This window comes from Takifugu rubripes, chromosome 22 (assembly GCF_901000725.2).
Source record: "Takifugu rubripes chromosome 22, fTakRub1.2, whole genome shotgun sequence".
NCBI lineage: Eukaryota > Metazoa > Chordata > Actinopteri > Tetraodontiformes > Tetraodontidae > Takifugu > Takifugu rubripes.
The window spans coordinates 3,826,850-3,853,288 of NC_042306.1; the positions used below are offsets into that span (position 1 = coordinate 3,826,850).

The 26,439-nt window shown below is 44.5% G+C and overlaps 1 protein-coding gene across 5 annotated transcripts in view; it reads left to right on the forward strand.

Annotated features, from left to right (window-relative positions):
* The first annotated feature begins 544 nt into the window (after positions 1 to 544).
* Positions 545 to 26,439, forward strand: part of LOC101065933 (netrin-G1-like) — a 44,693-nt gene continuing 18,798 nt past the window's right edge. For 2 of the 5 annotated variants that reach the window (XM_029831637.1, XM_029831641.1), the window contains exons 1-3: positions 1,650 to 2,111; positions 5,527 to 6,187; positions 19,627 to 20,270. In XM_029831637.1, coding sequence (XP_029687497.1) covers positions 5,930 to 6,187; positions 19,627 to 20,270 — 902 coding nt within the window. In that variant the 5' untranslated portion in view covers positions 1,650 to 2,111; positions 5,527 to 5,929. The other 3 variants (XM_029831640.1, XM_029831638.1, XM_029831639.1) reach the window with 3 other exon arrangements.

Here is a 26,439-nt window from a genome sequence, read left to right on the forward strand (position 1 = left end):
CCCTCCTCATTGCCTGCTGATTCATTTATTAAATTACACTATAGACAGGAGTTAAACATCCCTATGAAAAGGCTGATGGCTATACTGAGCACAAAAATGCTGAATGCATGCTGAAATGAGATTTTTATGTGACGCTGGGGAAAAAAAGAGTCTGAGAGAAGAAAGAAGGTGAAAAAAAACCTTTAGAAACTAAATGGTTTATTCCACTGGGGCGATTCTCACTTTTTTAGGGAAAGGATGCTACGCATTAAGGATGTGGAAACTGTGTAAAGCAGCGCGGAAGAGCTCGACATTATTCATTTAACTGAACAAAGCTCTTTCACTGACTTAAAGAAAGTGAGAAACGCCTTTTAAATGTCGACCCACCGAGTGAAGTTGCGCTGCCCATAGCACTGATCCGGACCTTCCCACAGTTTGCATCTATGACTTAAGCATTTTAATACATGCGCTTCAACAGTTACCCTGCAGTTTAAAACCCCCAACACGCATGTGTGAATGGAGAAGAATTAGTTACAGGTGCTACAAGTCCTGGACCCCTGACGCGCGGACGCGGTGGAAAGAAAGTCTGCTGACCTTCACATGGGCGCGGTTCGGCTATTTTCACCATGTCGGCATCATACCGCAATTAAAATGCGTGTTCTCGGCGATCTGTCACGGCAGCTGTTGGCCACGCTGCTTGGCACCCTGTAGCGGGGAGGGTGACATCTCTGACTCCGCGTCAACGGAACCTGCGAGACGCGCGTAACTACTCATTCTGTCACCTTTTACAGATCCAACCAACAACACCTACTGTAACACCTCCGGCCAAGGGAGTTTTTTCTGTGCCTGTTTTTCTTTCTTTCTTTTTTTTTGCTGGTTTTAAGAGCGCGGGGCTTCTGTTTTGTAAAGGGGAGGTAAGAAATCATTTCTTTGGCTTTCAGAGAGCGTCGAGTCCTGAAGCGGTGTTGTTAAGGCACGGACCCGGAGGCAAAATACTGACATTTTTAGGATAATTAGAATGAAGTGTTATCACTTTTTATTAACATAGCTGGTTTTGCAACTGGGGGCTTTTAATTGAATTGCATGGAGAAATTCTGCCCGCAGGCTCGCCTATGTTTACTTTCCGCGGTTTGTTCCAGGCTCCCCATCATATGTGACATTTAACCTCCTTTTCAGGTGGGTCTAATATCCGACATTAGTGAATGATGTAGTTATTGGCAGTGTGTGAGGTGCTCCACGGCGGTGTGTGGAGGTTTTACCTGCATCAGAGAAAGCGACGCAGCCCACCTGTACCGAAGTAATCTCAATAGAATATTTTACTCGTAACGTGTCTGTTTTCCTGAACGGACCAACGAAATAGTGAGAAAGGATAAGAAATGAAATTATTTTCATCATGACAGGTTCAGGAGAACTATATTGGTTATTCTAATCACGTTCGAAACGCAATATTAGTCAGAACGGTGGGAAATATTAGAAAACGCGGGGGATTATATATCTTCCAACTTCTTGGATTTAATAAATGTTTGAAACCCAGCAGATAAAGTTGGTGTTCAGGCAGGGACTATTATCTTTAGGACCCTGTGGAGCGCTCGATCTCCCGTAACTGGACATAGTGGCTCCATTTGAGGAAGATTTCTTATCTCCTCTTCTGTTTTTCACAGTTGGGCTGAGCTGAGAAATGTGTCCGACCTAGGCGACCCTCTTCCCGACCAGTTTCCCATCAGGGTGCGTTCACGCGCGCTCATTTCCTCGCATTTCCTCTGCGAATCACAGCGACCATCTTATTTTTATTTTATTTTATTTTTTCCTCCCCGTGCGTAATTCAAATGACCAGTTCTGGAGCAGCGCGTGCGTAAAGGCGATCATCCCGTGCGGACTCCACTCCAAACCGTTTCAAAGCTTGGAAGGAACGGTCTAAAAAGAAAACGAGGCTTTAACGCGATGTAAAAGTTGCCCCAAAAGTTCAAATGAAGAGAACTACCGGTGATCTAAACCGGTGATCCGCGAATTACAACCATTTCTTGGTCCACCGTGCTGGACTACATGAGATTAGAGGTGAAAAAGAACAACTCAAAACCCCGTTTCCCTTCCTTTGGTTGTAAGAACTTGCTGAGCCCGGGAGCGCATTTAACGTGAGTACTGCCGTGGTCGTGTGCTTTTCTTAGATTCTGACTTCTTCCTGTCGACATATCGCCACTTGTGGGAAGACAATCGTGATAAAACGAGCCACAATAGGCTGGATCCTGGGGGCAGTTTCATGGGCGGAACAGCTGGCGGGTTCGAAGTAGGTTCACCGAATCCGGGACGAGCGTAGACGTGGATGTAAAAATGTGATTGTACCGGGTAAATTGTGATATCCCTTTGTTGGAGGAGTTGATCGCGCTTCTTCTTTTTATTTTTATATATTTGTTTATTTTTTGCATATAAAATCAGCACTTTAGCCGCAGCTGCTTTTATCCTCAGTAGATGGAGAATTTTAAAACCTGTTGCGCATCAGGTCATTAAAGTATTTGAAAGTGTTGCTCTCCTCGCGTTTCTTTCGATCTGCGTGTGCTCGTGTGTGCGTCATGTGGTGAGTGCGTATTTTCGTGTCCTAGATTATTTTATTTTGAATTTTTGCAGAATCTTTGTCTGGTGAGCTGGTCCAGAGGGGAGCTCTCAATAATGTGCTTGGCCAGAGTTAATGTGAGGCAGCTTCTGGCCCCCCATCTCTGAGGGATCCTTCCAACATCTCCACAGGCCCTATGGGAAGTTTGTGGCATATACATGGAAAATGACGTCAATTGTGGAGGGTTAAAACTGGATGCATCAGTCTATGAGTCTTCTTTTTGTGTGTGCTGTGCTCTGTGCTGCGCTGTGGGGGTCTGGTATGATAAAGAGCAGAGTTGAGACTCTGAATGGGGAGAACCAAGGAGAGAAAGACAATAAGAAGACCAATGTGTGCCAGCACAAACATGCCTTTGCCTGCCAGTCGATTCTACTGTGACTCATATGGAAGGGTTGGTTGTTGGCTCGGGGAGCGCTGGAAGCATTAACCGCTTTATTGTTGCGCTCGTCCGCCAGCCGCAAAGCATCAGTCTGCTAAAACTGGCCGTAGATCAAAAGTGATTGGTTGGAAGTCAGTGGAATCAATAAGGACATGTGTGTGTGCGTGCATGTGTGTGCAAAATCCTGAACAGACACAATTGAACAAAGTAACGATTGTTGCAGGGCGAAACATGAGGGGATTGTTGGTCTAAGCTGTTGTGGTCTTTTATTTTCACGCCTTTATTTGGCAACCAGAGAAATCCGGCGCTCACTGGTGTGAAATGTGCCGTGGTGACGTCCGTGTGTCAGGACCAGGGACAGCTCCTCCTCTTCCCCTTGGCTCTCCACCCGGATGGAAGTTTGTGAGCATTGAGAGCTACAGGCTATGGTCACCTGCTGACGTCTCTCTCTTTTTTATAAAAAAATAAAATAAAAATCACTCTGCCATGCTTGAGCTGCCCGAGGGACGGGATGGAAGCGGACACAAGGGGGTGTTTCAGAGGGAGAGAGAGGGGGGAGGCGGTCAGCTTGCGCTGTCTCCCACTGCATACCAAGAGCTGCTAAAATATTGATGATTTTTAATATAGACTCCGACCTCATTCTCCCCCCTCTCTGAATAAGTCCTTCCTCTCGTTTCGATCATTTCGGCGGATGTGAGGGATAGACAATACCGGGTGGAGGGTTGTGGTTTTGCACCTAAATCTTTCTGCGTGTCATTTCAACCAAAATGATGTGAAAGGGTCACGCCTGGGTTTTTAAATGTATTAGCTTTTTAACCACTAAAAGGCCCAAGAAATGAAGTAGTCTTCAGAAGACATGGCTCAATGCTAAACAGAAAGTTAAGCAGAATCGGGATCGGAAGGGTTTCATGTCAAAGGCTCTTTTTCCTTTTCACTGTCACCCAGTGATCGGAAGGCTGAAAGCTATCTCTCTCTGCAGAGACTCACACCGAGGGGCCCTGACATCCTCCTTTTATCTGTATAGATTTCATTACTCTTGGGGCCTGTGAATTAAATCCAATATTCCCATGGTTTGCTCACTTTGGGCTCGCCTATTATCTATGAATGCTGCCTATTAAATAAAAATTAGATAAGGCATCAAACCACCGTGTGGCCTCTGGTGCCTCGTCTGCCTGCTCCTCTCACTTACGGAATCTTTAATTGGCCTCTGCTGGACTGGAGCCTTGTGGATCAATGTGCTGTGAAAGTGTCCAAAACAAAACTCTTTCCTCTCTTCCAACACGAGATCCGTCTAAAGAACCTAATGTTCTTTCCCATACAAACAACTTACGGAGGCTGCGGTTGCTTCAGATACAGCCCCTTCAGACTGACGCAGGGTTAGAAGTGGATTTTAAACCATCTGCAGCAGGCAGACAGCTGCCTGCATGTGTGCATTGCTGCAGCCAATTAAAAGGAGGTTCTGTGTCCTAAATGTGCTGTGAGTCTTTGTCTTACGTGTGTCAGTAGGAACCTGTGCGTAAGTAGATCAACTGGCTGTAATGATCTCCCAATAAGAGGCTGCGTTCTTTTGAACCAAAACGAAAAAGCGTCCAGTTCCTCTGAACATGAAAGCCTCTCCGCATGCCTCGATCCCCAGCTTACCTGGGAAGATTTATTTCAGCGGCGACTGTCAGTCAGAGCAGGGGCAGATGGAGCCTGGGGGCAGGTGGAGAATAGAACTGATGACTGGAAAGTTATGAGTTCAACCACCCGGACGGTCAATTTGCATTGCGCGCTGCGAAACCCCGCAACTTTGAGTTGCGGATTCAAACGCGCAAAGGCGTCCGGAATTTTCCCAGATGATACGTGTGTGTTGTAAAAGCCTGGAGCAGACAGAGGTTAAATTGAAATGTAAGTCCATTTTCTGAACAGCAGCTTTCAGTATTGTGACTCAGGCAGAACCCCGGGCCTCCTCAAAATCACTCCTATTTTGTCATTACTCCTTGGGGGCCGTACATTGGCCGCGCCATTTCGCGTTGCCCGCTTCAACAACATTTTTCTTCGCTGAAACGCTGAGATAATGTAGGGGCCCGCGCCGCCTGCCGCCAGACGCCGCCACCTGACGAGTTAGGCCATCTGACTGATGGCTTGTGATAAGTCCAAGAAGCATACAATCTGTCAAATAGGCCATTTCCCTCTTCAAATTTTGATTTAATATGTCCCACGCGTCTCAGAAAGCATAACACAGCTCCACAAATGATGATTAAGGAGTCAGAAAAGGCGATGCCTTAACCGCCGTGCCAGGGAAATAAGCCTGCTTGTATGAAAATCAAATGGAGACGAGCATTTGCTAAACACGCTATATTGGAGTTTTATACAGTAATGTTAGCAATGTATTCCTGAAGCATGAAGTAAAGCAAAAAATCCGGAGGCTAGTGAAATGTAAATACAACATTAGAAATATAAATCAACTGTCACATGTTTCATGTCACACGATGAATCTGTAGGATCCTACATGTTTTTGTGTCCCTGTCTGTCTCCTTTTAATTCCCTGTCCTCTTTTTCCTCCTTTTTTTCCCAGAATGCACCCTGCAGGGAAATCCAGCGCATGCAGGAGGTCAGGCTGAGGCATCTGACAGCGGCTGACTTACGACAAGTGTCGCATCCCCTTTGCACGTCGCATCTGACCGTTGGTTGACCCTTTCATCAACGCCTAACAACAGAAGAAGCTCACTTGTCGACACACCTCATCAGCCAGGCGGGAGTAGCAGCAATCGGCGACAGCAAGTGATAAACGCACGCTAATCGTGGCCTAAAGCTGCTGATGCTAAAGTAGCAACATGCTGTCAATGCTCCCGAGTGTTCCATCGTGCCACCCCGAGTGTTCCAAGCAAGTTTAGAAAAGCTTCAGAGTTATCGTCCGTTTCCTGCAGCAGAGCAGCAAAGGCAAAAACAAGAAGACTCGCAGAGGAGAATCCAACACGATGAAATTAGCGATGCTTTGGCCTCTGTTGTTCACTCTGCAAGCCTCGTGCAGCAGTGTGGCACGCGCCATGCAACATTACCCGGCAGCATGGGGACACTATGACGTGTGCAAGTCCCAGATCTATACAGAGGAAGGCCTCGCATGGGACTACATGGCCTGTCAACCTGAAGCCACCGACATGACAAAGTACCTACGAGTGACCCTCGACCCCCCAAATATCACGTGCGGAGATCCACCAGAAACCTACTGCGCATTGGTGAGTTGTAACCTCGCCTGTCTCATGATGGAGACAAATGAGGCTGTAGGCGGAGTCACACAAAAATACTGGGTCAGGGTCGCAGAGTGACGCCTACAAGGCAACTCGCCTCCACGCCAGACGAGATTGATGCTCGCAAATGCTAACATCTGACAGCACACATGCACGCACGCCTTCATTTAGAGGCTGGGATGTGTCAGAAAATGAAAAGATCTGTACACAAATGTATTTATTGACAAAAAAACAAGGCGGGGTGAAATCGGGGTGAAAGGTCTTTTTTGATAGAGGTCCAACATTTGTTAGCGCAAACCAGCACGCGCAAGGGTAACGCTTTAAAACCTGCATCGGAAAGATGGCTCACAAGTCACCAGTGACAAGATTATTGTACACGCACAATTACGAGTCACTGCAGGCTCCCAACAATGCTTAGCCTTGTTTCAGTCACCCTCATCAAGCATTATCAACAGTTGTTGAACCCCGGGGTTGAATTTGTTCAGAATCACACTCAGAATAAAGAGCATGGTGCCCACAGGCTTTTAAGTGCTTCATTAGAAGTCGTGCTTGTGCCTGCCGAGCGCTCCTGTGAGTAAATATTTACCAATTAAAACAGGCATCTTTAAAAGGGAGCATTTTTCTCCTCCCGCAGCTCCAGATGGCTTTGAGACATTTAACGCCACAGTCAGATGAAAAAGGAGTCAGTCTGCGCGTTCTGTGAAGCTTTCTATCAAAGCAGACGGTAAACCCGCTATCAGCCCAGTAGATCCTCCCAAATAAACACCCTCAACAAAACAAAATAAACACTGTTCAAGTTCACGTGGAACTACCTTCTGGACTTTGGTGGCAGCGGAACTTCTGCTTCTGGTTCTTGTAAAGCTGTTGATGTCAGTTTGTTTTTACCTCCTACAAAGAGGTCGTGTGTTACTCTTTGTCTGAACCGTGGGTCGGTAATTTACATGCTGGGGGGGGGGGACTGCAGGCTTTAATGGTTTGGGGTTTTGGATTGATCTCGTTTCAGTTAAATCCACTGGCATTCCGATACCTGAGCGTCGTTAGATAGAGCGGGCAAACGTTTTAGCATTTTGAAAATGAATTCTCTGGAGCCAAATATTTTCATGCGCTCCTGCAAATGGAACGTGGTAGCAGAAAACATTTCATCCTGATCTTAGAGAGCTTCCTTCTGGAGGTGGAGCTGTTGTCTGAGACCTTGGCGACCGCGGAGAGACCCTCGTCCTGTTCTAACGGGGATGCGAGTGATCTTTTTTTTCTTCTGTTTTGTCTGTACATGTGACCCTCGGGATTCTGATCACATCCGACAGGAATCGGAGGTCGTCATTAACGGTGATGATCAAGAACACGGACTTCACCTGCTCGCGGCTGTTGCACGTTTGATCTGTCCTCAATCTCGGCCGGCACGCTGGCGGGCTGACACTGGTGACCTTATCCACTGGTGCTTCCTGAGAGTTGGTTGGAGATGAGAGGAGAATGCAAATGGCTTCTCTCAGCGCAGTAACCACATCGCCCACAGTTGTGAGCCCAGTCGAATTGATCCCGATCCAAGCGCTGCCAAAAATAAACCGTGTCCAGGGTTAGAAGCCATTTCTCCCTAATTGAAATATTGTTAAAACAGAGGGAAGACTGCTTCCTGTCGGGTGCGTAGGACACCAACGAAAAAAGAGTCCAGGATAAACAGCGTCTGGGACAGGTGTTTCGGCATCTGGGGTTTAGCCTTGTTTTTATTTTTAGCTTCGTACCTTCAGGGGTTCATCATGTCCTGTTGTCTGCTTCCACAGTGCTACTTTCCTCTAAAGCTGTTTAAAATCTTTTAGCATGCTGCACAAGCTAAAACGCTGAAATCCAAGCTCTGCAGCTGATAAACAATTGTTTCTTCCACCTAATAGTTTGTCTCCAGCCTTTGTGTGTCTGTCCTGTAGAGTACAGCATGTGCAGCATTCCCCTGAATCAATATAGATGGTCCAATAAGGCTAATTGGAACAGTTGTTGGCGAGGTAATTATTATTAACTTTATTGTAGCGCACAAGCTCTAATGAGAATTTGTTGTTACTGTAGTAGAATTAGAAAAGAGCAACATCTTATTTGGTTAAAAGACTTGAAGAGGCTTTTAATCAAGGCCCTTTTTCCACTTTAAGGCCTGATTTAAGATTTAGTGGTGACTCACAAAAGTGGCAGCGCACGGTTTGAATCCCATTTGGAAAGGAGGTTTCGTTCTCATGCACGAGCGTGTTCATATGGAGCGTTCCTTTTTAAATGTGTTGACAGTGGACATCATGGTGTTCTGGGAACTGTTGCTCCTCGTAGTCAGGGTCACGCGGGGGGGGGGGGCTTTCACGCACGTATGTGGAGCCCATACGTGCTGTCTCTAACTGCATTACTTTACGCCCCTGTTCTAACCTACCCCCAGCTTGTTACTTTATTCTAAAGTTAAAAGAAAAGGTGTCCAGGTGATCTGATGGGAGGAAGGAGTGAACATTGTAATAGAGGACAGCGCACGTGTCGTCTTTACCGTGATGGGCCAGAACAAGGGAGGAAGTCGGCGACTATGCGACGCATCTAGCACTTACAAACCCTCTCCATCTAGCACATTTCATACTAGAATCCCCCCCTCTCTCTCACACACACACGCGCACACACACATATTACAAGGGAAAATGTTCCCTGATGTTAGCATTCAGCTAATATTACCCTCGTCAGATATTCTCTGCTGCAGAATGGGCATTGCACCTAATTTGTGGGTGTTGTAGGTCTAGGGCGATGACCCCTTATCTGACACTGAATCATCCAGATCTCGCTTGAGACGTACAAATATTTGGGACTCTGCCTCAACCGCGATGTTTGCTCCAGCTAGCATAAATGGGGAGATTCTTGTAATTTCCCTGAATTCTATTCAGCTTTCGCAGCATTGGATGAAGGGAGCCCTTAGTACCAGTTCACCAGACAGACCCCTCCGGGGCTTAGGAGGGAAAGGCGAGACGAGAGCTCCCGCTAAGCTGTTCTGAGACTGCCCTGTTACTGACAGTGAATACAGCAGACTTATCTTCGCTGGTAATGACAGGAGTCACTGTGAACTTCTAATCTGTGTCTTACACACCCACAAAAACTGCTGCAATGGACTTTGCAAAGATAAACAGATTATAAACTAGAGAGAGAGTGAACTAACTTTCATACTGTGATTCTTTGAGGTCATGGGCAAAGACTGGGTCTGTGAGGAGAAAACGCCACTAAAATGTCCTCCAGTCATGATACGATGATAGTTAAGCTTAGTAAGAACGATTCCGGACTTTAGCTAGCTGTGGCACCATCCGCAAAGTGACTGAAGTGATTTACCAGAGGAGTTTAAAGGTCAGCTAAGAGCCTTTCATTGCCGTTGATATTTATGCGGCTCTTTCTTGGAGGGGGTTACCGTCACCTATGTTTTCGTTTGAGGATGGGAAACAGTTGGAGCGTTTAGCTTCCTGTCAACCCCGTGCCCTTGACTCTGTTCTGAACTAGCCCTGCTCAGCACATCATCGCCGCACCACTGCGTACAAAGACACCCGGATGACACGCAACATGTCCCCCGACTGGAAGGAGAGAGGGAAGTCATCACTTATGCTTCCACCCGCCTGCCACTTCCTTTGTTTCGTGGCTTTTTAATTTCCGCGTCCTGTGTTTTCTGTCAGCTGATGATGCATAATATGCATACCTTGTCTGAACACGCAGCGGTTGGATAGTCCTTATGAGGTGAAGTATATGACAGATAGAGACATGTTGGCAGAATTCCCCAAGATCTGTGACAGGTTAATTCTTGGAGGGTTGTAAATATAAAGACAGTTGAATTATGCATCGAGAGGGCGGCGAAAGTAATGGGTTTTATGTTTTGCGGAGACAGAATCTTTCTGGGCAGTTTAACATCTGCATGTTTGTTGTCAAAAGCAGAGCAGAAAAGAGTAATGTGCTCTTCTTTTACTTAAAAAGGATGCATAAAAACACATGCTCTCTTGTGACCACAACACAGTTGTGGATGGAAATGCAGCCCTGTTGTTTTGGCAATCATTAGCACTGCCTGTTTTGATTGACAAAACGTTTTCAGCCCAGTTGAGCATTCGAAAATAACGGTTGCTGTTAATTGAACAATCTTGTAAACCTAAATAAATGAAAGAAAATGGAGAACTATATAATACAACTCCTCTCTAAGGTCCCACTTTTGCCTTCTTTCTGTGCATTTTTACCCTTTATGAATGACAGAGATTAATCTCATTAGCATTTGCTGCCCCAGGACCCAGATTGCAGGAGATAAGATTCTTTTAATAGTGCCTCTAAAGAAATCCTCTTATTTCTACACATGACTCAGCCTCCTTTCTTCTGGTCCAGCCACATTTCACTAAATTGCCTCACATGCCAGGACATTGTCTGCCGTTTGCTAGGCACAGACACATGTTTCAGTTAGCAACGGCTGGTTTATGCCTCAGTATCAGGAAGCAATCAGAGATTTCAGCGCGTGAGGTCTGTTTTTACCGAGGAGAGGGCAGCTCTTAGGGACTGGCACTTATCCCGAGCTTTAAATCGAAAGCGTTCTCTGAGGGGTTGACATTGTCCCGACCCTGGGGTATTGATAGTTTCAGATCGGCTTTACATTCAGAAGGTTTCAGCTCTCCTGCTATTTCAGTGATGAAATGAGCGGGTGAGACCGTCGCCCGGGCTCTTCAAACTGAATGGGATTCTTAAAAGTACAGTGATCGAATTACACGCTGACAATTTGGCGCTCAGCTGAGTGCCAGATCAAGGACTTTTTCCTCTCTCAGAGCCATCTGATGTTCGTTTTCCTGCTATTTTGCTTGTTCACGTTATAGTTAATTGTTGTAAAGATTACTTTTGATGAAAAAGTTTTGCAATCTTGTGACCTGATTTTACTCACAGTCACCTGGAGGATGCTCAAAATATAGAAAATGAAAACTGCAACCTCAGACTTGGTAACTAATTTGTTCATTTGCATTTAGTTTGGCACGTAACTATATATAACTGTCCAGTCAAGCTAGCCTGGATGACTGGTAGCCGGCAATGTTTGCGAAGAGGAATGTTTACCATTGAATTTCTTGGCTAACATCAGAAGAGGGCGGGATCGATCTGCGTCTATCAGGAGAGAATCTGCTGCGTCACATCCAAAAGGTCTTTCATTTGAGCTGAACAGAGAGAGCGTTATTAAAACAAACATAAAAAAAGCCAAATTCTCCTTTTTAATATAAAAGTCCCTCACGAATTAAACCACCGGGGCTGACACTGATTTACCGTCCCTCTGCTGAAAGTTTAGGCTCTGAAAATAGAGTCTGCTTTGTGTTCGAGCTTTAAAATTTAATGCAACGCTGGGAAACTGATGCTGAACTCTGTGTCTTGCTGAAAATGCGGATCACATCACTTTGGTGCAAGAACTAAAAACCCAAAGACTTTCAAAATGTGTCATTTTTAAAAAGTATTTTACCTATTTGGCTTTATTTTTATTAAAGTGACGACGGTGGCAGGAGGGGAAACATTAAAATGGAGCGATGATAGCCGGCTATTGTGAACCTCTTCTTAGCAAACTCAGCCATCATGCTGTCAGGGCGTATTGATCCCCGAGAGAGGGAGAAAGAGAGAGATGCGAAAGGAAATAATGTCCGTTTCCCAAAGTGGCCGGCGTGATTTTATTATGCTCAGCGAAAGGGTGACATTTCAGTAATGCTTTACTCCTCACTTTGACATTTCAAATTAATAAAAGCATCTAATAACCATGCAGATTAGAAAGGTAGACGATGAGTTGACACACAGCGAGCGAACACCTCACCTGTCTGTCTCCCGCTCTCTTAACTCCAACCAGCTTTTGCTCACGTTCTCTTTGATCAGCTTAATAAAAGAGATCAAGATGGAGTTTCTGCTAGGATGAGCACTCAACACTCCTTAGTGGCAGATTCTGGCATACAAGTGTTTTGAAGAGGCACAAAAGTAATGACGCAACTTTAAGGGTTCACTCTGAGGGACAGTGACACTAAAGCTCCTCATCCTATACATTCGGCTTCATTTCAGCCTATATCAGTAAGCAATCAAGCTTTAAACCAGTAGAACCTCTCACGGTTATAAGCAAGGCCCAACTACAGAATGCAGAGCCGCAGTCTGCTAAGGCTAGCAGGTATTGATGCAATAATACATCCATTAACATGACGTAAATGTCCTGTATCTGAAGGTAAATGCTGTAATCTAAGGCCAAAGACCTGACAGATTTAAGATTTCAATTCCATCTCAATAGCACTGTGGCCATTAAGCTGCCGTTAAGCTTATGTCGGACGGGCTCGGATGCCGAGTATAAGAATTCTCGTGCAGAGCGAGGGAAGTAAAGCAAAATGCGTTGAAATATGTGTGCATGCCAGGGCGCGGCGTTGGCTTAATTTAAGCCTTGAGAGAGTGGCCTTAATTGTGGCTGTCCATTCGCAGGAGGGTCCGTATGAGCCTGGTCCTGCTCAAGGTTTCTTTCTGTTCAAAGGGAGTTATTCCTTGCCACTGTTGCTTGTTGGGGGTCAGGCCCTGGGTTTCTGTAAAGCTTCTAGAGATGCTTTTGATTGTAATAGGTGGTGTATAAATAAAGATGATTTGATTTGGGTTCCTCGATCACAGCGCCCCCTGTAGGTGCGTCTTTCCCCTGCCTGCAGGTGACACGTGGGGGTGTCAGCCTACCTTTATGTTGGTGTTTATCCTCCCCAGCAGATGTGTGCTGTGTTGACTTATCCCTGCAGAACAGCTGTGTGTGTCTGAATTAAATATGGATTTAGGATACAAAATATAGATTTTGAATGACGTCATCACGATTTAAGATCATTGCTTGTTTAGAATTTGCGGATCCGGAGAAGAGGGGGGAAAAAAATTCTGGGCAGAGAAGGCAGGTGGCATTTTATCGAGCACAAAGAGAATTAAAGAGCCTCATTACAGAGATGTTAAAGCTCTTTATTAAATCCAGACATCAGAGGGGGGTAATCCCCCACACATCCTGGAGCAGTGGAACATGCAGCCACATCAATGCACACACCACACAGCCACATGAAGAACAAATGTCTACTGATTCGAATTTCAGACGCATAGATCGGCGCACATTAAAGCCCCCGGTACCACCCCACTCCCACCCCCCGACAATAACGTGGTGCAAAATTTACCCCAGCGGGACTCTGCCACATGGGACAGATAATGAGGCCAGGTGTTAATTAATGTGGAGTGCGTTTTCCTCCCCTCCGCCGACGCCCTGTGAATCCCAATCAAGGCTGCCGCCCAGGACGGCGGTGCACTCGATTTGCCAAGCAGCGCGACTTCAAAAGGCCAGTCTGGCTCCGCTACCGGCCTCAAAGGGACGGCTTTGGCCAGGGCCAGAGTCCAAAGGGCGGAGTTCTTGGCATGGGGCAAATCAAAACATGAGCGCGGGGAGAAGTTTGTCTTTTTGTTTCGATCAAACGCCGTACGGATAGCCAATTACATCCACGGGCTCTGCAGCCTCTGATGTCCTGTTTACTGGACCGTCATATTTAACCACCATGTTTAATGTGCTTAAATGCTTAGATTCTAAAACGGGCCGCTGTCGGGGACTGTTGTTGGTCCTTAATGTTGCATAACCTTACCTGTGGGGGTGACAACGACTCCATTACTGATGCAGCTGGACAAACTCATTTTCAGTCGGGTAAATTCGCATGTGCCCACCAGTCGGGAGTACTCGGGTTTCTTCCACATGCGTGACATGGAATAGGTGTTGTCTATAGGCGGCTCAGAGCCAACGTCCGCCTTCAGATGTGATGATGGAGCAGTCACAAGTCGGATGAGCAATCCTTCTGTCCTGCGTTCCTCTGAAGGTCAAAGCCCGTCTGTGTTGTGAGCCGCTCTTGGCCCTGACTGCAGGTCATTAAAGCTCTATTGAGTTTCTGCCAAAGCTCTGACTCTCCCAATATCTCAGCATGCCTCATCTCAGCTGTCTCTTCCATCAGGGCTTATACCAAACCCTGAAAGGATCAACATCTAGTCCCCGTGTTCGCAATACGCTCATGCAAGGCGCCTTCTGAAAAGCTGACCTAGATCTATCTTGACATTATCTCCTTTTTTGGCCCGCGTGTTTCCAACACAAAGGAGTTTCTGCCATTTTCTCACACTGATTGAAGATCGGGGGTTTATTTGCCGAACGGTGCTCCAGCTCAAAGCAGTACTTTTTTGCCGCAGCCTCGGATCAACTCCCCAGACGGCTAATCACAGACACAACGCATCGGGAAATTGTCATTTGTCAAACCCTCTCTGTCTGTTGCAACCCCAGAAGAGCACGGGCATGTGAAGGTGTGATTTGAGGGAGGTGTTTAGGCCAGCGACAGGTCTGCAGGTGTCACCCAGCAGGTTAGAAGGTGTGAGGTGGAACCGGATGATGGCCTGATTAATCCAGCAACACCTCCGTTCCTGTGGGAAGGAAAGAGCTGCCGCGACAGACGTGTTGTGACCTGGAAATTAGAGACGGCAACAAAATAGACACAGCCGGTGTTTAAGAACGCTGTTGAAATCTGAAGAGACGGAGATTAAAAATCTGGTCCGCTGCAAGTGTTGTCACATGCTTTGGCTTTATTTATTGTGTGACGGAAAAGCAAACGGATGTGAAATAGTAAGAATAAATACGATTCTGATCGATTACTCGTAGTTCCCTCTAACATCTACGAGTCCACTGGGACAGAAAATACAAATAAAAAAAATGAAAGTAAGCTTAAAAAATATAATTATCAGGAGAGATTGCACATGAGGGTTTGATGGTATAGCGGATTGAATCTGGTGGTGAGTCTTTTAGCTTGTGGGGAAAACCTGTCCTTCATCCTGGAGGTCCTGCTGCAGAGGTAAGATGTCCTGCTGGTCCGGATGCTCTGGATGATGAATGAATGTCCTCTGAGACATTCCAAACTTCCTCAGTCTCCTCGGGTGAGGTCATCACAGATGTGGAGGCTGCTGACAAGCTTCACTTCAGACTCCCTGATCATGTCTGCTCACGTCCAGGACCGTCTCCTTAGAGAGATTGTTGGTATAGAACCCTTCAACTCACTCCTGTATGCTGTCTGGTCTCCAGAGATGACCCTCACATCGTCGGTGAATTTATGGATGGTTTTGTCCATTAAAGACATGCGTACAGCATCTGCCGGCCTGAGAGGATTTAGTCATCCTCTACAGTGCAGTTTAGTTTAGTAAAACCTGACTCACATGCTTGAAAATGCTCCAGATGAAAGGCAACAGCGAAGCACAGCAGAGAATGCAAAATTACTGCTGGTTTGATAATCCCAACGAGGAAATTGACTTCACCGAGGTGTAACAACTGGAAACAAAACAAGTCGCAAAGATGTTATTCAGCACAGTGACATCAATTTTTGCCATTTTGCTCAAGCATATAAACGTCATGTGACTGTAGGTCAAGGTACAAAGTGTGTTTGACCATTTTAATCAAGATGTAGCAAAAGTTGGGGCTTTAAATTGGCTCATGCGCAAAACTCAACATATGCTAACACAGTTAGCTCTGAATGTAGTGGAAACAATTGTTATCATTACGCGTAGTTATACAGAATTCAGACAAAGGAAGCAGGCGGGCACACCTGAGATGTGTGAGTATAAAACCGGAGAGAAACCTGCGGCGAGGTCGAGCTCTGATCGGCCAACTGAACTGATTGGTTGCTTGGCCTGCACCCATCCATCAATGAGAGCTGTCAGGCGGGGGCAAATTCATTCTGCCGAACCACATCTCGTGTCAAAAGAGGCATCAACAGGTGACACATCATCATGCTCTTCGGCTACAATTCCCTCCAACCTCCCTGCTCCTCCTCTTCTGTGCGTTGATGCATTTACATCAATTTCTGTCATATTTAGGTTTTTAATTTGTGTGATTTTCCTTGTGAGAGACACCATCGATTGTTAAGCGCGCTGCGAGAAAACCCTCTAATGAACTGGCGCGCCCCAGATAAACGTGCCGCTGTGCTGTTTATCCTGTCATGGCTCGCTGGTTCCTTTAATGGAAACCTCAATAAATTATTGAAAGCAACTATGAAATTACATCTTTCTATCCAGTGTCAGGGCAAAGACTCACCTCGTATTCCAGTTAATTCACAGATCCAGCCTGCCTCCCTCTCTTTCCTTGAGCTACTGTCCTCCTGCAGTCTGTCATATCGATGTGGGATTGACTGCAGAGGCTGCCGAGCTTTAGAGATCATTAGCGACAGGCCAGGCTCACACTTGCTCTGTCCTCCTGTGTGAGGCCACCATCCTTTCCCGGATCTCACAGCACTGATAGGAAGCAGCCTCCCTACAGAGCAGCCTGGTTAGAAACAGAGATGTCGGGAGACAGGTTCAAAGAGCAGCTCTGCAGCGTTGTTTTTAATATAAGGAGCAGTTTGGAATGTGGCTACTATGGCATTGACAAATGTAGATCCCAGAGAACACAGCAAATATAATGTGTGGAATGCCGAATGAATATTACGGAAGAGAGAAGACATTAAGGAGTTTTCTTTAAAAGTGTTATTTTTATTAGGTTTAATCTCAATTAAATTGTGCTCCAGTCTCTAGTCGATACCATTAATCTGTGTTAGTCTGTTTGGTTTTCTGGCTCAGAGCATGCTGGGATATAAATATCCAAATAAATTGAAGGTGCTGGTGCAGATATGATCCAGTTTGCCTCAGTAGTAAATTGTAAATTATACAGTCCATCCGTGGAATCGGTTCTTTTATATGGACGGGTTGCATTTTTCCCAAAAGGTCGATAACTCATTCTGGTGCAAAACTCTTATTTTTCTCATTCTCCGCAGACTATTTTCCAGTCTCACAGCCATGCTCACAGGTAAAGGATCAAGCTGAGAGGGCTTATTCTTTTCCAGTAGCTGCCCTCTGGCAGGGCTCTGAAGCCACGGGTCTTAAATGATCAGAGAAAGTATTGATCCTCATAATGCACTGTTTTCGTTGTTAAATAACCACCACAGGAAATCCGATAAAAAGGTCCTGGCCTTTCTCCACGTCACTGCACCAACTCTAGTCTGAATAAAGCCATTCCAGGTTGCTGTAGCGATTATTGAGTGAGGGTCACATAACATACGTGAAGGACCTCTTTAGTTAGTGAGGTGAGTGCCAGGAGAGGATGATTGTGGAAGTATGATTTTCCACTGGACAACTGTTCCGCTGCCAGTTTTTATTTAAAAAAAGGGGGAGCTTCTATTTGCTGGGCTCCTTACAGAAAGGAAACACTTCTCCCATTTGTTGTCTGAGCTGTTTCTGTGGTCATAAAAAAGGTTCTTGTCTCGGTAGATACTCGACCGCAAAGATCATTAGCTATGGGTGAAGTAAGTCATAATTTGAGAAATTTGACAGGCAAAATGTAAACAAATATATACTTACCATTGTGTCTGTTTACTATTTATGAATTGCAGCCATTTACATCAGAATTCCTCCAAAAACTGTCATTTAAAGTAATTTTTCTACAGCTACAACAACTTGTCTACTACAACAGCCGCTAAGAATAAGAATAGTTGCATTTCAATATTACTGCTTTTGTAGATTGATATTTTCTTTTGAATATATTTGACTGAGAATCATCATTTTCTCTCCTTAATGTAATAAAGACACTTTAATTACTTGCAAAACTTTGACGAGTATATTTAAGCATCACAATATGATCTACGAGGATATGTCATTAAAAAAAGCAAAAGGAGTTCCATTTTAGACCTTAAATAACAATTAAACATGGAAAATAAGCCTAAAATGGTGTGCAACAAAAAGATAATTACAGTACTGACTATTGTCTATATGCGAATTTACTGTTTATTTATTCATTAACGAGATCATCTACAACCTCATTTAGTAATTTATGTCTTAATTTACAATCAAATTCTCTAAATGCTTCGTGAATTCTTCAGTGACTCCCCAGGTCCTCTGCATAAATATCCCCGTAGTCGAGGAAACATGGCTCTGTTCTACAGTGGTTTGTTTTCTCTCTCCACAGTTTCAAGTCGTTTGTGTGTGTCTGTGTGTGTCTGTGTGTGTGTGTCTTGTAAAGCGTCTGTGCTCGGAGCAGGAGGGAATGTAATGAACCTCAGCGGATTGCTCCATAACTCCTCTGCTTCCCCTTTGAGTCCCTCCACAGTAGCTTCCTCTCCGCTTCTGGTTTCAGGCTTCACGGTGTCCTCTTAAGATCTGGATTCCTCCATGGACTCCATCACGGAGCACGTCCACCTAAACTCCATTGTCTTATTCTCTCGCCTCCTGTCTCAGCAGCACAACTCTACATATGCTCCCAAATTCGTAATACAAGAGGTCAGAAGGTCATCCTAGCACGGTTGTTTAACACGAAGACTTGAAATCAGACCTGTCATGGAGAAATTAGGGGTCCACAGTCCCAAAGCCAGGAAGGAAATTTCAAATGAAAAATGACGTTTTCCGCTTATCAGTATTCCCGCAGCAGTGTTCTCTACACAAGGAGCAGGCTGTGGTACCTGCACAGCTATACCAGGCAGATAAGAGGGCTGTTCCAGACAGCACAGTTCTCCCCTTTGGATAATTTTGCGTCTAGAGTGTCAGATGATTGCTGATTATTGAACCGCTTTACAGTTGATCTGAATCTCATCTGCACTTAACCTCCTTGTTTCTGGAGCAGAGGTGAGAGGAATGTCAATTGGAGTGTCTTGCACTCGCCTTTGCCGCTGTCGTAGGGTTCGCTCGGGCGGGGCACGTCCGAGTAAACACACTGGAGCCCGCCAGAACCGTCTCGCGCATCAAAAGCCGCTCTTTCTTGCCACAAACGCCCCGGCACAGTGGAAGTCTGTGGCACCCGCGCAGACACGGGTACATGAAAAATGCATGCCCCTTGTGCCTGTTACATAAGAAATGCTCATCCGGATTCCATTCACACCCCGGCTGAAAACCCTCACAGGAATATCAATTACACCAGCAATTTAGGTGGCAGCGTAGGCAGCAACAGCAGCGGATGAGCATATTGCATCTACAGTGTCATCCTAATGAGAGGGTCAGTGCCTCCAGCGGCGCCGGCATCGCCTGCGCGGATGATAAAATGCCATTTGGCCCGAACGTAGCAGAAATGCTGTCGAGTACGGCAATGAAACTGTGATCGAGTAGGGGAGTAATCCTACCCGCTGTTGGAAGTGGACCAGAAGAGATCCCTTTAAAAAAAATGCCCCCTCCTTCTGCAAAAATAAATGAATAAATAAAACAAGGAGCTTGGGTAAATTTATGTACATAAGCCATAGCTCACACAGTGGGAGTATTTATATTCATGTGCTCTTTATATCATAAACTCACAGCTATCTGATGTGTGTGTGTGTGTGTGTGTTCTTTTAACAATAATCAGCTGGTTTGTGTTTTGAAATTCTGTCTTCAGCTAAACATGTGACTCTATCTGCCCTGCTCTTTCTTTCTTATAGGAGAATCCGTACATGTGCAACAACGAATGCGACGCCACCACCGAGGAGCTGGCTCATCCCCCGGAGCTGATGTTTGACTTCGAGGGTCGCAACCCCACAACCTTCTGGCAGTCCACCTCGTGGAAGAAATACCCCAAGCCGCTCCATGTCAACATCACACTGTCGTGGAACAAAACCATTGAGCTCACTGATGACATCATACTGACCTTCGAGTCGGGTCGACCCGAGCAGATGGTCCTGGAGAAGTCGCTCGACTACGGACGCACATGGACCCCATACCAGTTCTATGCCACCGACTGCCTGGACGCCTTCACCATGGAACCAAAAACGGCTAAAGAGCTGACGCAGCGCACCCTGCTGGACATCATCTGCACCGAGGACTATTCCAGAGGCTACGTGTGGAAGAACGACAAGACCGTACGTTTCGAGATAAAAGACCGCTTCGCCCTTTTTGCCGGTCCTCGGCTTCACAACATGGCTTCGCTGTACGGCCAGCTGGATACCACCAAGAACCTGAGGGACTTCTTCACCATCACTGACCTGAGGATTAGGCTGCTGAAGCCAGCCACTGGGGCCACCATGGTGGATGAGAATAACTTGTCCAGATACTTCTATGCCATTTCTGACATCAAGGTGCAGGGAAGGTAAGAGCCTTCATTTACACACCGCTGGCTCCCAAGATTCAAGCCGATGTTTATTCACAATGGCCTCATTTCTGTCATGTCATTTCCTCTCATTAACTGTCGTTCAGCACAGCAGTAAGAAATATGTGATAATGACTGTGTGAATCACATGGGACACAAAGTCCTCGTGAAAATTGCATTTTTGTGTTGGTGACGTGAGCGTATCTCCTTTCAGCGTGGATCTCTCGAGACAAATGGAAGATTTCTGCTTTTTATCTGGCTTGTGTTACAATTAACCAAAGATCTAAAGATATTCTCATCTCATCTCATCAGAATATCCAGAATATTTCTTTAGATCAGCCACAAACTGACATGATTGAATTTAGTTAACAATTATTCAGATTCAGTTTTTATGTTTATGCTTGTATGTTTTAGTGGTGGCCTTGTAGTTGAAATAAAATATTCTATAAATAACTAAGTAAATAACAGTAGGGATAAAAAAGGGAAGAGGGGTAAAGGAAATTCAAGCTCAAATGTGCTGTTCAAAAATAGCAAAAAATGCATTCAAAAGATGGGGGAAAAAAATTGCAGGTCTACTTTTTTGCGTCATGTTGTAATTTATTAAATGTCTGAGTGATTTTATTGCACAACCCCTTCTAAAACATTTAAAAGTATTTTGGTACATGAGCTGACCAGCAAAATAACTAAGCCATTCAACCTTGAATGGAAACATAAAGGTGTTTTCTTTTTTGTAAGTGCATACCCCACAGAGTCTCCCTTGTCTTAGCCTGGTTCTTCCACAATTTGCTCTGTTTTCCTCAATAAGACAGCCCAAGCTAGCCCAACACTGACCCAGAGTCATTAGATCGAGAGGAGGGTCACGGCCTGTGGTGGACTAGAAGAAATCTTTAATTCAAGTCCACACTTCACTTTATATTGCAGGCACATCTTCACACTCCCAAGATATCACTTCATATTTTAATTATTCTGTGAACATAAAATTAGATTCTGGTGTTTTCAGATTTGTAATAAACAGTTCCTAATATCAACATTACTCAATTATTACAAAAACTTTAAATTGATATTAGTCTGCAACTTTAAGATTAAACAGAGGTTCTCAAATGCTTATCAAATACATGTAAGGCTGTCATGTAAGGACAATTTTAAAATATGTTCTTTGTTTGTTTGTTCTGCTGGGCTTCCAAAGACCCACTTATGGGAGCAGCAGTAGAGCTCCTACCCTCAAGATTGACAACGATTAAAATCCTTAACATTTTTTACTGCACATTTGTTAATTCCACCAGAAACAGAGCAATAGTAGGATCCATTAGACTTTCCTGCCAGTGGATTAATAGGGATCCATCTTTAGCTACTCCTTTAGCCCTAAAGTGGTCTTTACTAATTCTTTAGGGAAAATGGATTTTTTTTTTTACTTAAGATGCTAATTCCTCCATTATCAGCATCGTCTTCTCTTAAACACCATCTGTCTTGAAGGACGAGTTTCTTTTCCCAACCAACGATGATGAAAGAATTTATGTCATGTTATATGTTCAGCAACTGGAAAGATTTGTGTCACTGGTAGCAGTCAGGGCGCCGTTGTGATTTCCAATAAACAGAAATACTGTGGTTTCATGATGCATGCAAACGGCCCTCATGATGGGCCTTAAGTTTCTGCAGCTGCTTCCCAAATGGGAGCTGTGTTGCTTGCTGCAGTTGGTTTATGTGAGGATAACTAGGTTGGTAATGACCCGTTGGATGGGCCCACAGAGAATTGAAACATTTAGCCCCTAATTAGAAATCAGTCAACTTCAATGGCAGATTAGATCCATTAGCAAGTCAGCTAATTGGCAGGAGAGTAATCTTGTAATTAAAAGCATTTGCAGCTGATTAAGTGGTAATCATCTCAGACATATCGGTGAAATGGAGGAGACGTTCAGTTTTGTCAGGCAGCGGTTTCATATTTAGCCTCGGCCTGTTTTGGATATATAAACATGACAACTCCTCACATTGGATGCTTGATCTTACCAGGACTCCACAGCGGACGGTGATACAGTGCCATCTCGGAAATAAGCATGTTGTGCAGCGAAGCACATTTTTCCAATATTCATGCTTGTACTATAAATATGAATTGATGAAGAAGAAATTGCAAGACTTGCAATCCAGCACAGAATAGCATCTCTGACAGATATCTCATTTTGCCATCCATTACAAAAAGCAGCAAATTGTTGGATGGGAGGGAAATGAGCTATTTTGCCCAATTTTTTCCCACTGCCCCCCGGGAATCAAATTCAATTTTCCACCAAAAGTTGCAGTGAAGACAACAAAATAAAGACAGGGTGGATCCAGAGGTGGATCAGTAACTCACTTGAAAGCGGGTGATGGAGCTTGGTGGGTGGGTGGGTTGGGGGAGGGACTCATTAGGGTTCCAGCAGCCTTCTGGCTATACCCAAATGGGAAGGACTTATCAGAGAATGGCCTGTCCTGTCGGAAAATTCCGAGAATGCTCCACAAGTGCTGATAAACAGTTGAACGTTTACGGTGTCCACAGGCCTGAAACAAAATGATATAAATTATGTTTGTTTGTGTCACAATTTTCAGAAACCCTGACAAAATTTTGTTGGTGGGGGGGATGTTCCAAAGACAAATCTGTATGTGGTAGCATTCCCATATCTTTACGGTGTGTGTGTCTGTTTGTGTGTGTGTGTGTGTGCGTGTGTGTGTGTGTGTGTGTGTGTGTGTGTGTGTGTGAAGGAGGGGTTATTTCCTTTAGGTTAATCTATTGTAACAACTGTTTCTCCTGGCTTCATCTAAATATACTGAGATCTTGACATTGCGTGGCGATGGCAACAGGAAATAACGCAGACATCAGACAGGACCCAAAAGGAATCACTTCCCTTTGAAATTAATCTTATATTTTAAGCTGAAATACTGTTTTCTGTCAGAAATGGAAAGCTATATCTATCTAACATATGATCTATGTTAGATAGGCATGCATACTTTAGTGATATCATAAATGGCATATGCTAACAATAGCAAATACATACAATCCAAATGATTTTAAATTCGGATATGTATTACAGCAGCAGTCATCAAAGCTAATTGCTTAGAATTTCAGTCAAACTGCCTATTAAATTTTGAGTTTATCTTTGGATCACAGCCAGGTTGCTAAATATTCAATTGTATTGCTAATCATACCCCTTTGAGCTTGCTCGAGGGTGGAAATTTGTCTGTTTTCATTTTTCTTTGACACTTCAGAAGGTTTTTTGGCTCAGATAACTCCCTTGGGACAGTTAAACTGATGAATCAGCAATCATGGATAATACAGAGGGGGTGTGTCCATCTATCAGGCCCAATAAACACCGATGAGCTCTTTGTCACGGCACCAGCGATTTATGAGACATTTGGCCCAAATTTGATGCAGTAGAAGCTGGAAAATTGTCCTTTAAACTATTTTTAAACAGAATGATTTTACAGGTGCCAAATTGCGATAGCTAGGTGGGTCAGAGCAGTTCCAAAACTGTAGCTCCTGTGAGGTGTTTCCAGGCAGCAGTGGTCCGTATCCATCCAGAGGGGTCCAAGGAAGGAACAGCAGTCAATGAGCAGGGCCAAGGCTCATCCATGCATGTGGGGATCAAGGGCTGACCTGAGTGATCTCACCCAACAGAGCAGCTACTGTAGCTTGGAATGCTACTTAGAAGAAGTTCACACTGGTTCTGGTAGAAAGGTGTCAGGAGACACAGCGCATAAGAATTTGTTGTCTTTGAGACAGAACAAAGGCTGTATTGAGGGCTTCTGACCTGGCCTACCAGACCCGAGAAATCTCAGAAATATTCTTCATTTCAACCGGCTGTGCAAAAAACAGCGAGACAAATTGTACATGATGGGAAAATCATTGACAGAAGAAGATATAAACCAAATATTGGAAGAATTTTTTTTTTTTCCCAGCACGTGGCAGCGCAGCTGCGCTATCGATTTCTAAAGTTATTCCACATCAGCGGACAACAAAAACCTTGAACCATGCAAGCTGTTCCACCTTTCACGTAGACCTCGCCACCATTCCTCACTTATTGATCAGGTGTCCGCTCGTTAATTAAGACACAACCGCTAACGGCTGAGCTCGCGGTCAGAGCTGCACGTAGTGTAACCGGGCTGCACAAGGGCCTGGGAATGAGAAGCAGCTAATCCATAAGTGCTAATGTGCAATTTTTTTTTCCTCATTCCCCCTCACGTCAGTCTCCTCCTAATTCCATAGTTACTTTTCTGGCTTTTCAACCAAAACAAAATCAATATAGAAGAAACACCAGGCGAAGTGAGAGATTTTAAAAACTAAAGACTACAGAGAGAAAGCGTGAAAACTGTCCAGGTCATAATGATATCAGTTAGGGATGATTGCAATTGAGTGCGAGACTCGCCGTCGGGGGGTGATTTTCTCCAGTAAAAACATTTTATGTTCAGTGATTTAACTGCATCTCTAAACATTTTCTTGATATGGGAATAAATTGTTCACAATGTACTCAAATATAAAGAAAATCTGGATTGATTATCAACACCACTCAAAGCAGGCAACATTAGTTATTTATAACAATGTTGTTTAGTAAGTTACGGTTTTAAAAAAATGTTTTTCTTAAGGGGAAATGTTTTATTCAGAAATTAGATTTAAAGGTTCCAATCATCAAACAAAAGTCTGATATAGAAATATTGATTTAAATTTCTTATTATTAACATTAGTAAAAGAAAATTTTGCATTTAACAATTTATTTTACCATGCAAGAATGATACATTGATATGTAACAATGTTGCACATTTGAAATTTGTTGGACATAACAGTGGGTAATTTAACAAGATTTGAGGTATGAGTAAGACAAAAAAGAATAAATGGCAAGCTACCAAACAGCATGCAGAAAAGTTGCCAATTGGGCCTTTTCTTTTTGTGATAGGGACACAATGTTGAACTAAACAGTAATCGCAGATGTTTTACCGTCTGTTGCGGACCTGTAAGAGAGAGTTTGCCTGACGGCTGTCTACGTTGACAGTGTAAAGTAAAAGCAGATTTCAAAGATAAAGATAAAGAAAGCAGGTTCCACATGCTGAAGAACTCCAAATCTGAGGTAAACGTGATGTATTCGAAGGTCATTTGGATTGGAAAGAATAATAGTTTTAGATAAGACATTTCATTGTTACATCACACTCCAAAATGTTCCCCTCCAGCCACAACTCTGTGTCTCCCTCCCCACTGGGAGTCCCGAAGGAATAAAAATACTGTATCACACACTTCAAATGTAAGAGACACTTTAAAAGCGGCTGGATTTGTAACGCCTCCTCAGCGTGTTCATATTAATGCTGAACTGCAGTTGAACGAGCTTATCTACAACCGCGCGCTAATCAGAGCTCACATATAGGAAGTCGTCGCTGACATTTGAAGATCCCTCAATCTTGAAATATCCAAGGGGGAACTTCAGAGTTCACATGCACCCGTCAAAAAGGAAACAGAAGTTGAAAGTTAAAGATCTCAATCTTCTGATCTGGGGGGGTGACAACAGTCTGGGCAGCTTCCCAGTGAGACCAGTAAATATGAGCAACGCGATTTCGTTCAGTAGAGGCCGGGTGATGGATTTTATATCAGTCCTCCCATCTTTTGATATTTTAAGGGCTCAGCCGACACGAGCGTTCTATAGAAGCCATCTCGTCTTTCCGCTGCATCTTTGCACCAAGACGCTCAGAAATTTGATTTTGAAAAGTAGGGGCGATAGCAAAAGTGCATTTCACACTCAGCCGGCTTCATGTAGTCTGCGGATCTCATGTGGGCTGAGCGGCAGAGAGGGATTCACAAGGATGACCGACTAATAACAATCCAGCGCCGCTGAGGAAGGGTCTGCTTTGTAGGGAGGAGACCGTAGGAGGAGGAAGGAGACCGGAGGAGGTGGTGCTGGGTTAAGGCCACACGTTCTGGTCCCATCCAAGCCTGGTCCCTGCTCTGTCCACTTGGTCCTTGGGGTTCAAGTCCTTCTGCTCAGTCTGATACGGCTTGAATCGTAACGTTTTTTTTAAATTTCTCATGATTTATGATGCTTCACAATAGCAGTAATTTATCAGCTGAATCAATAAAAAGTATTAGTCAAAGCAAACTAAGACCATTTATAATCACATTTCCACATACTGCACCTACACAAGCCGTCAACACACACGCACA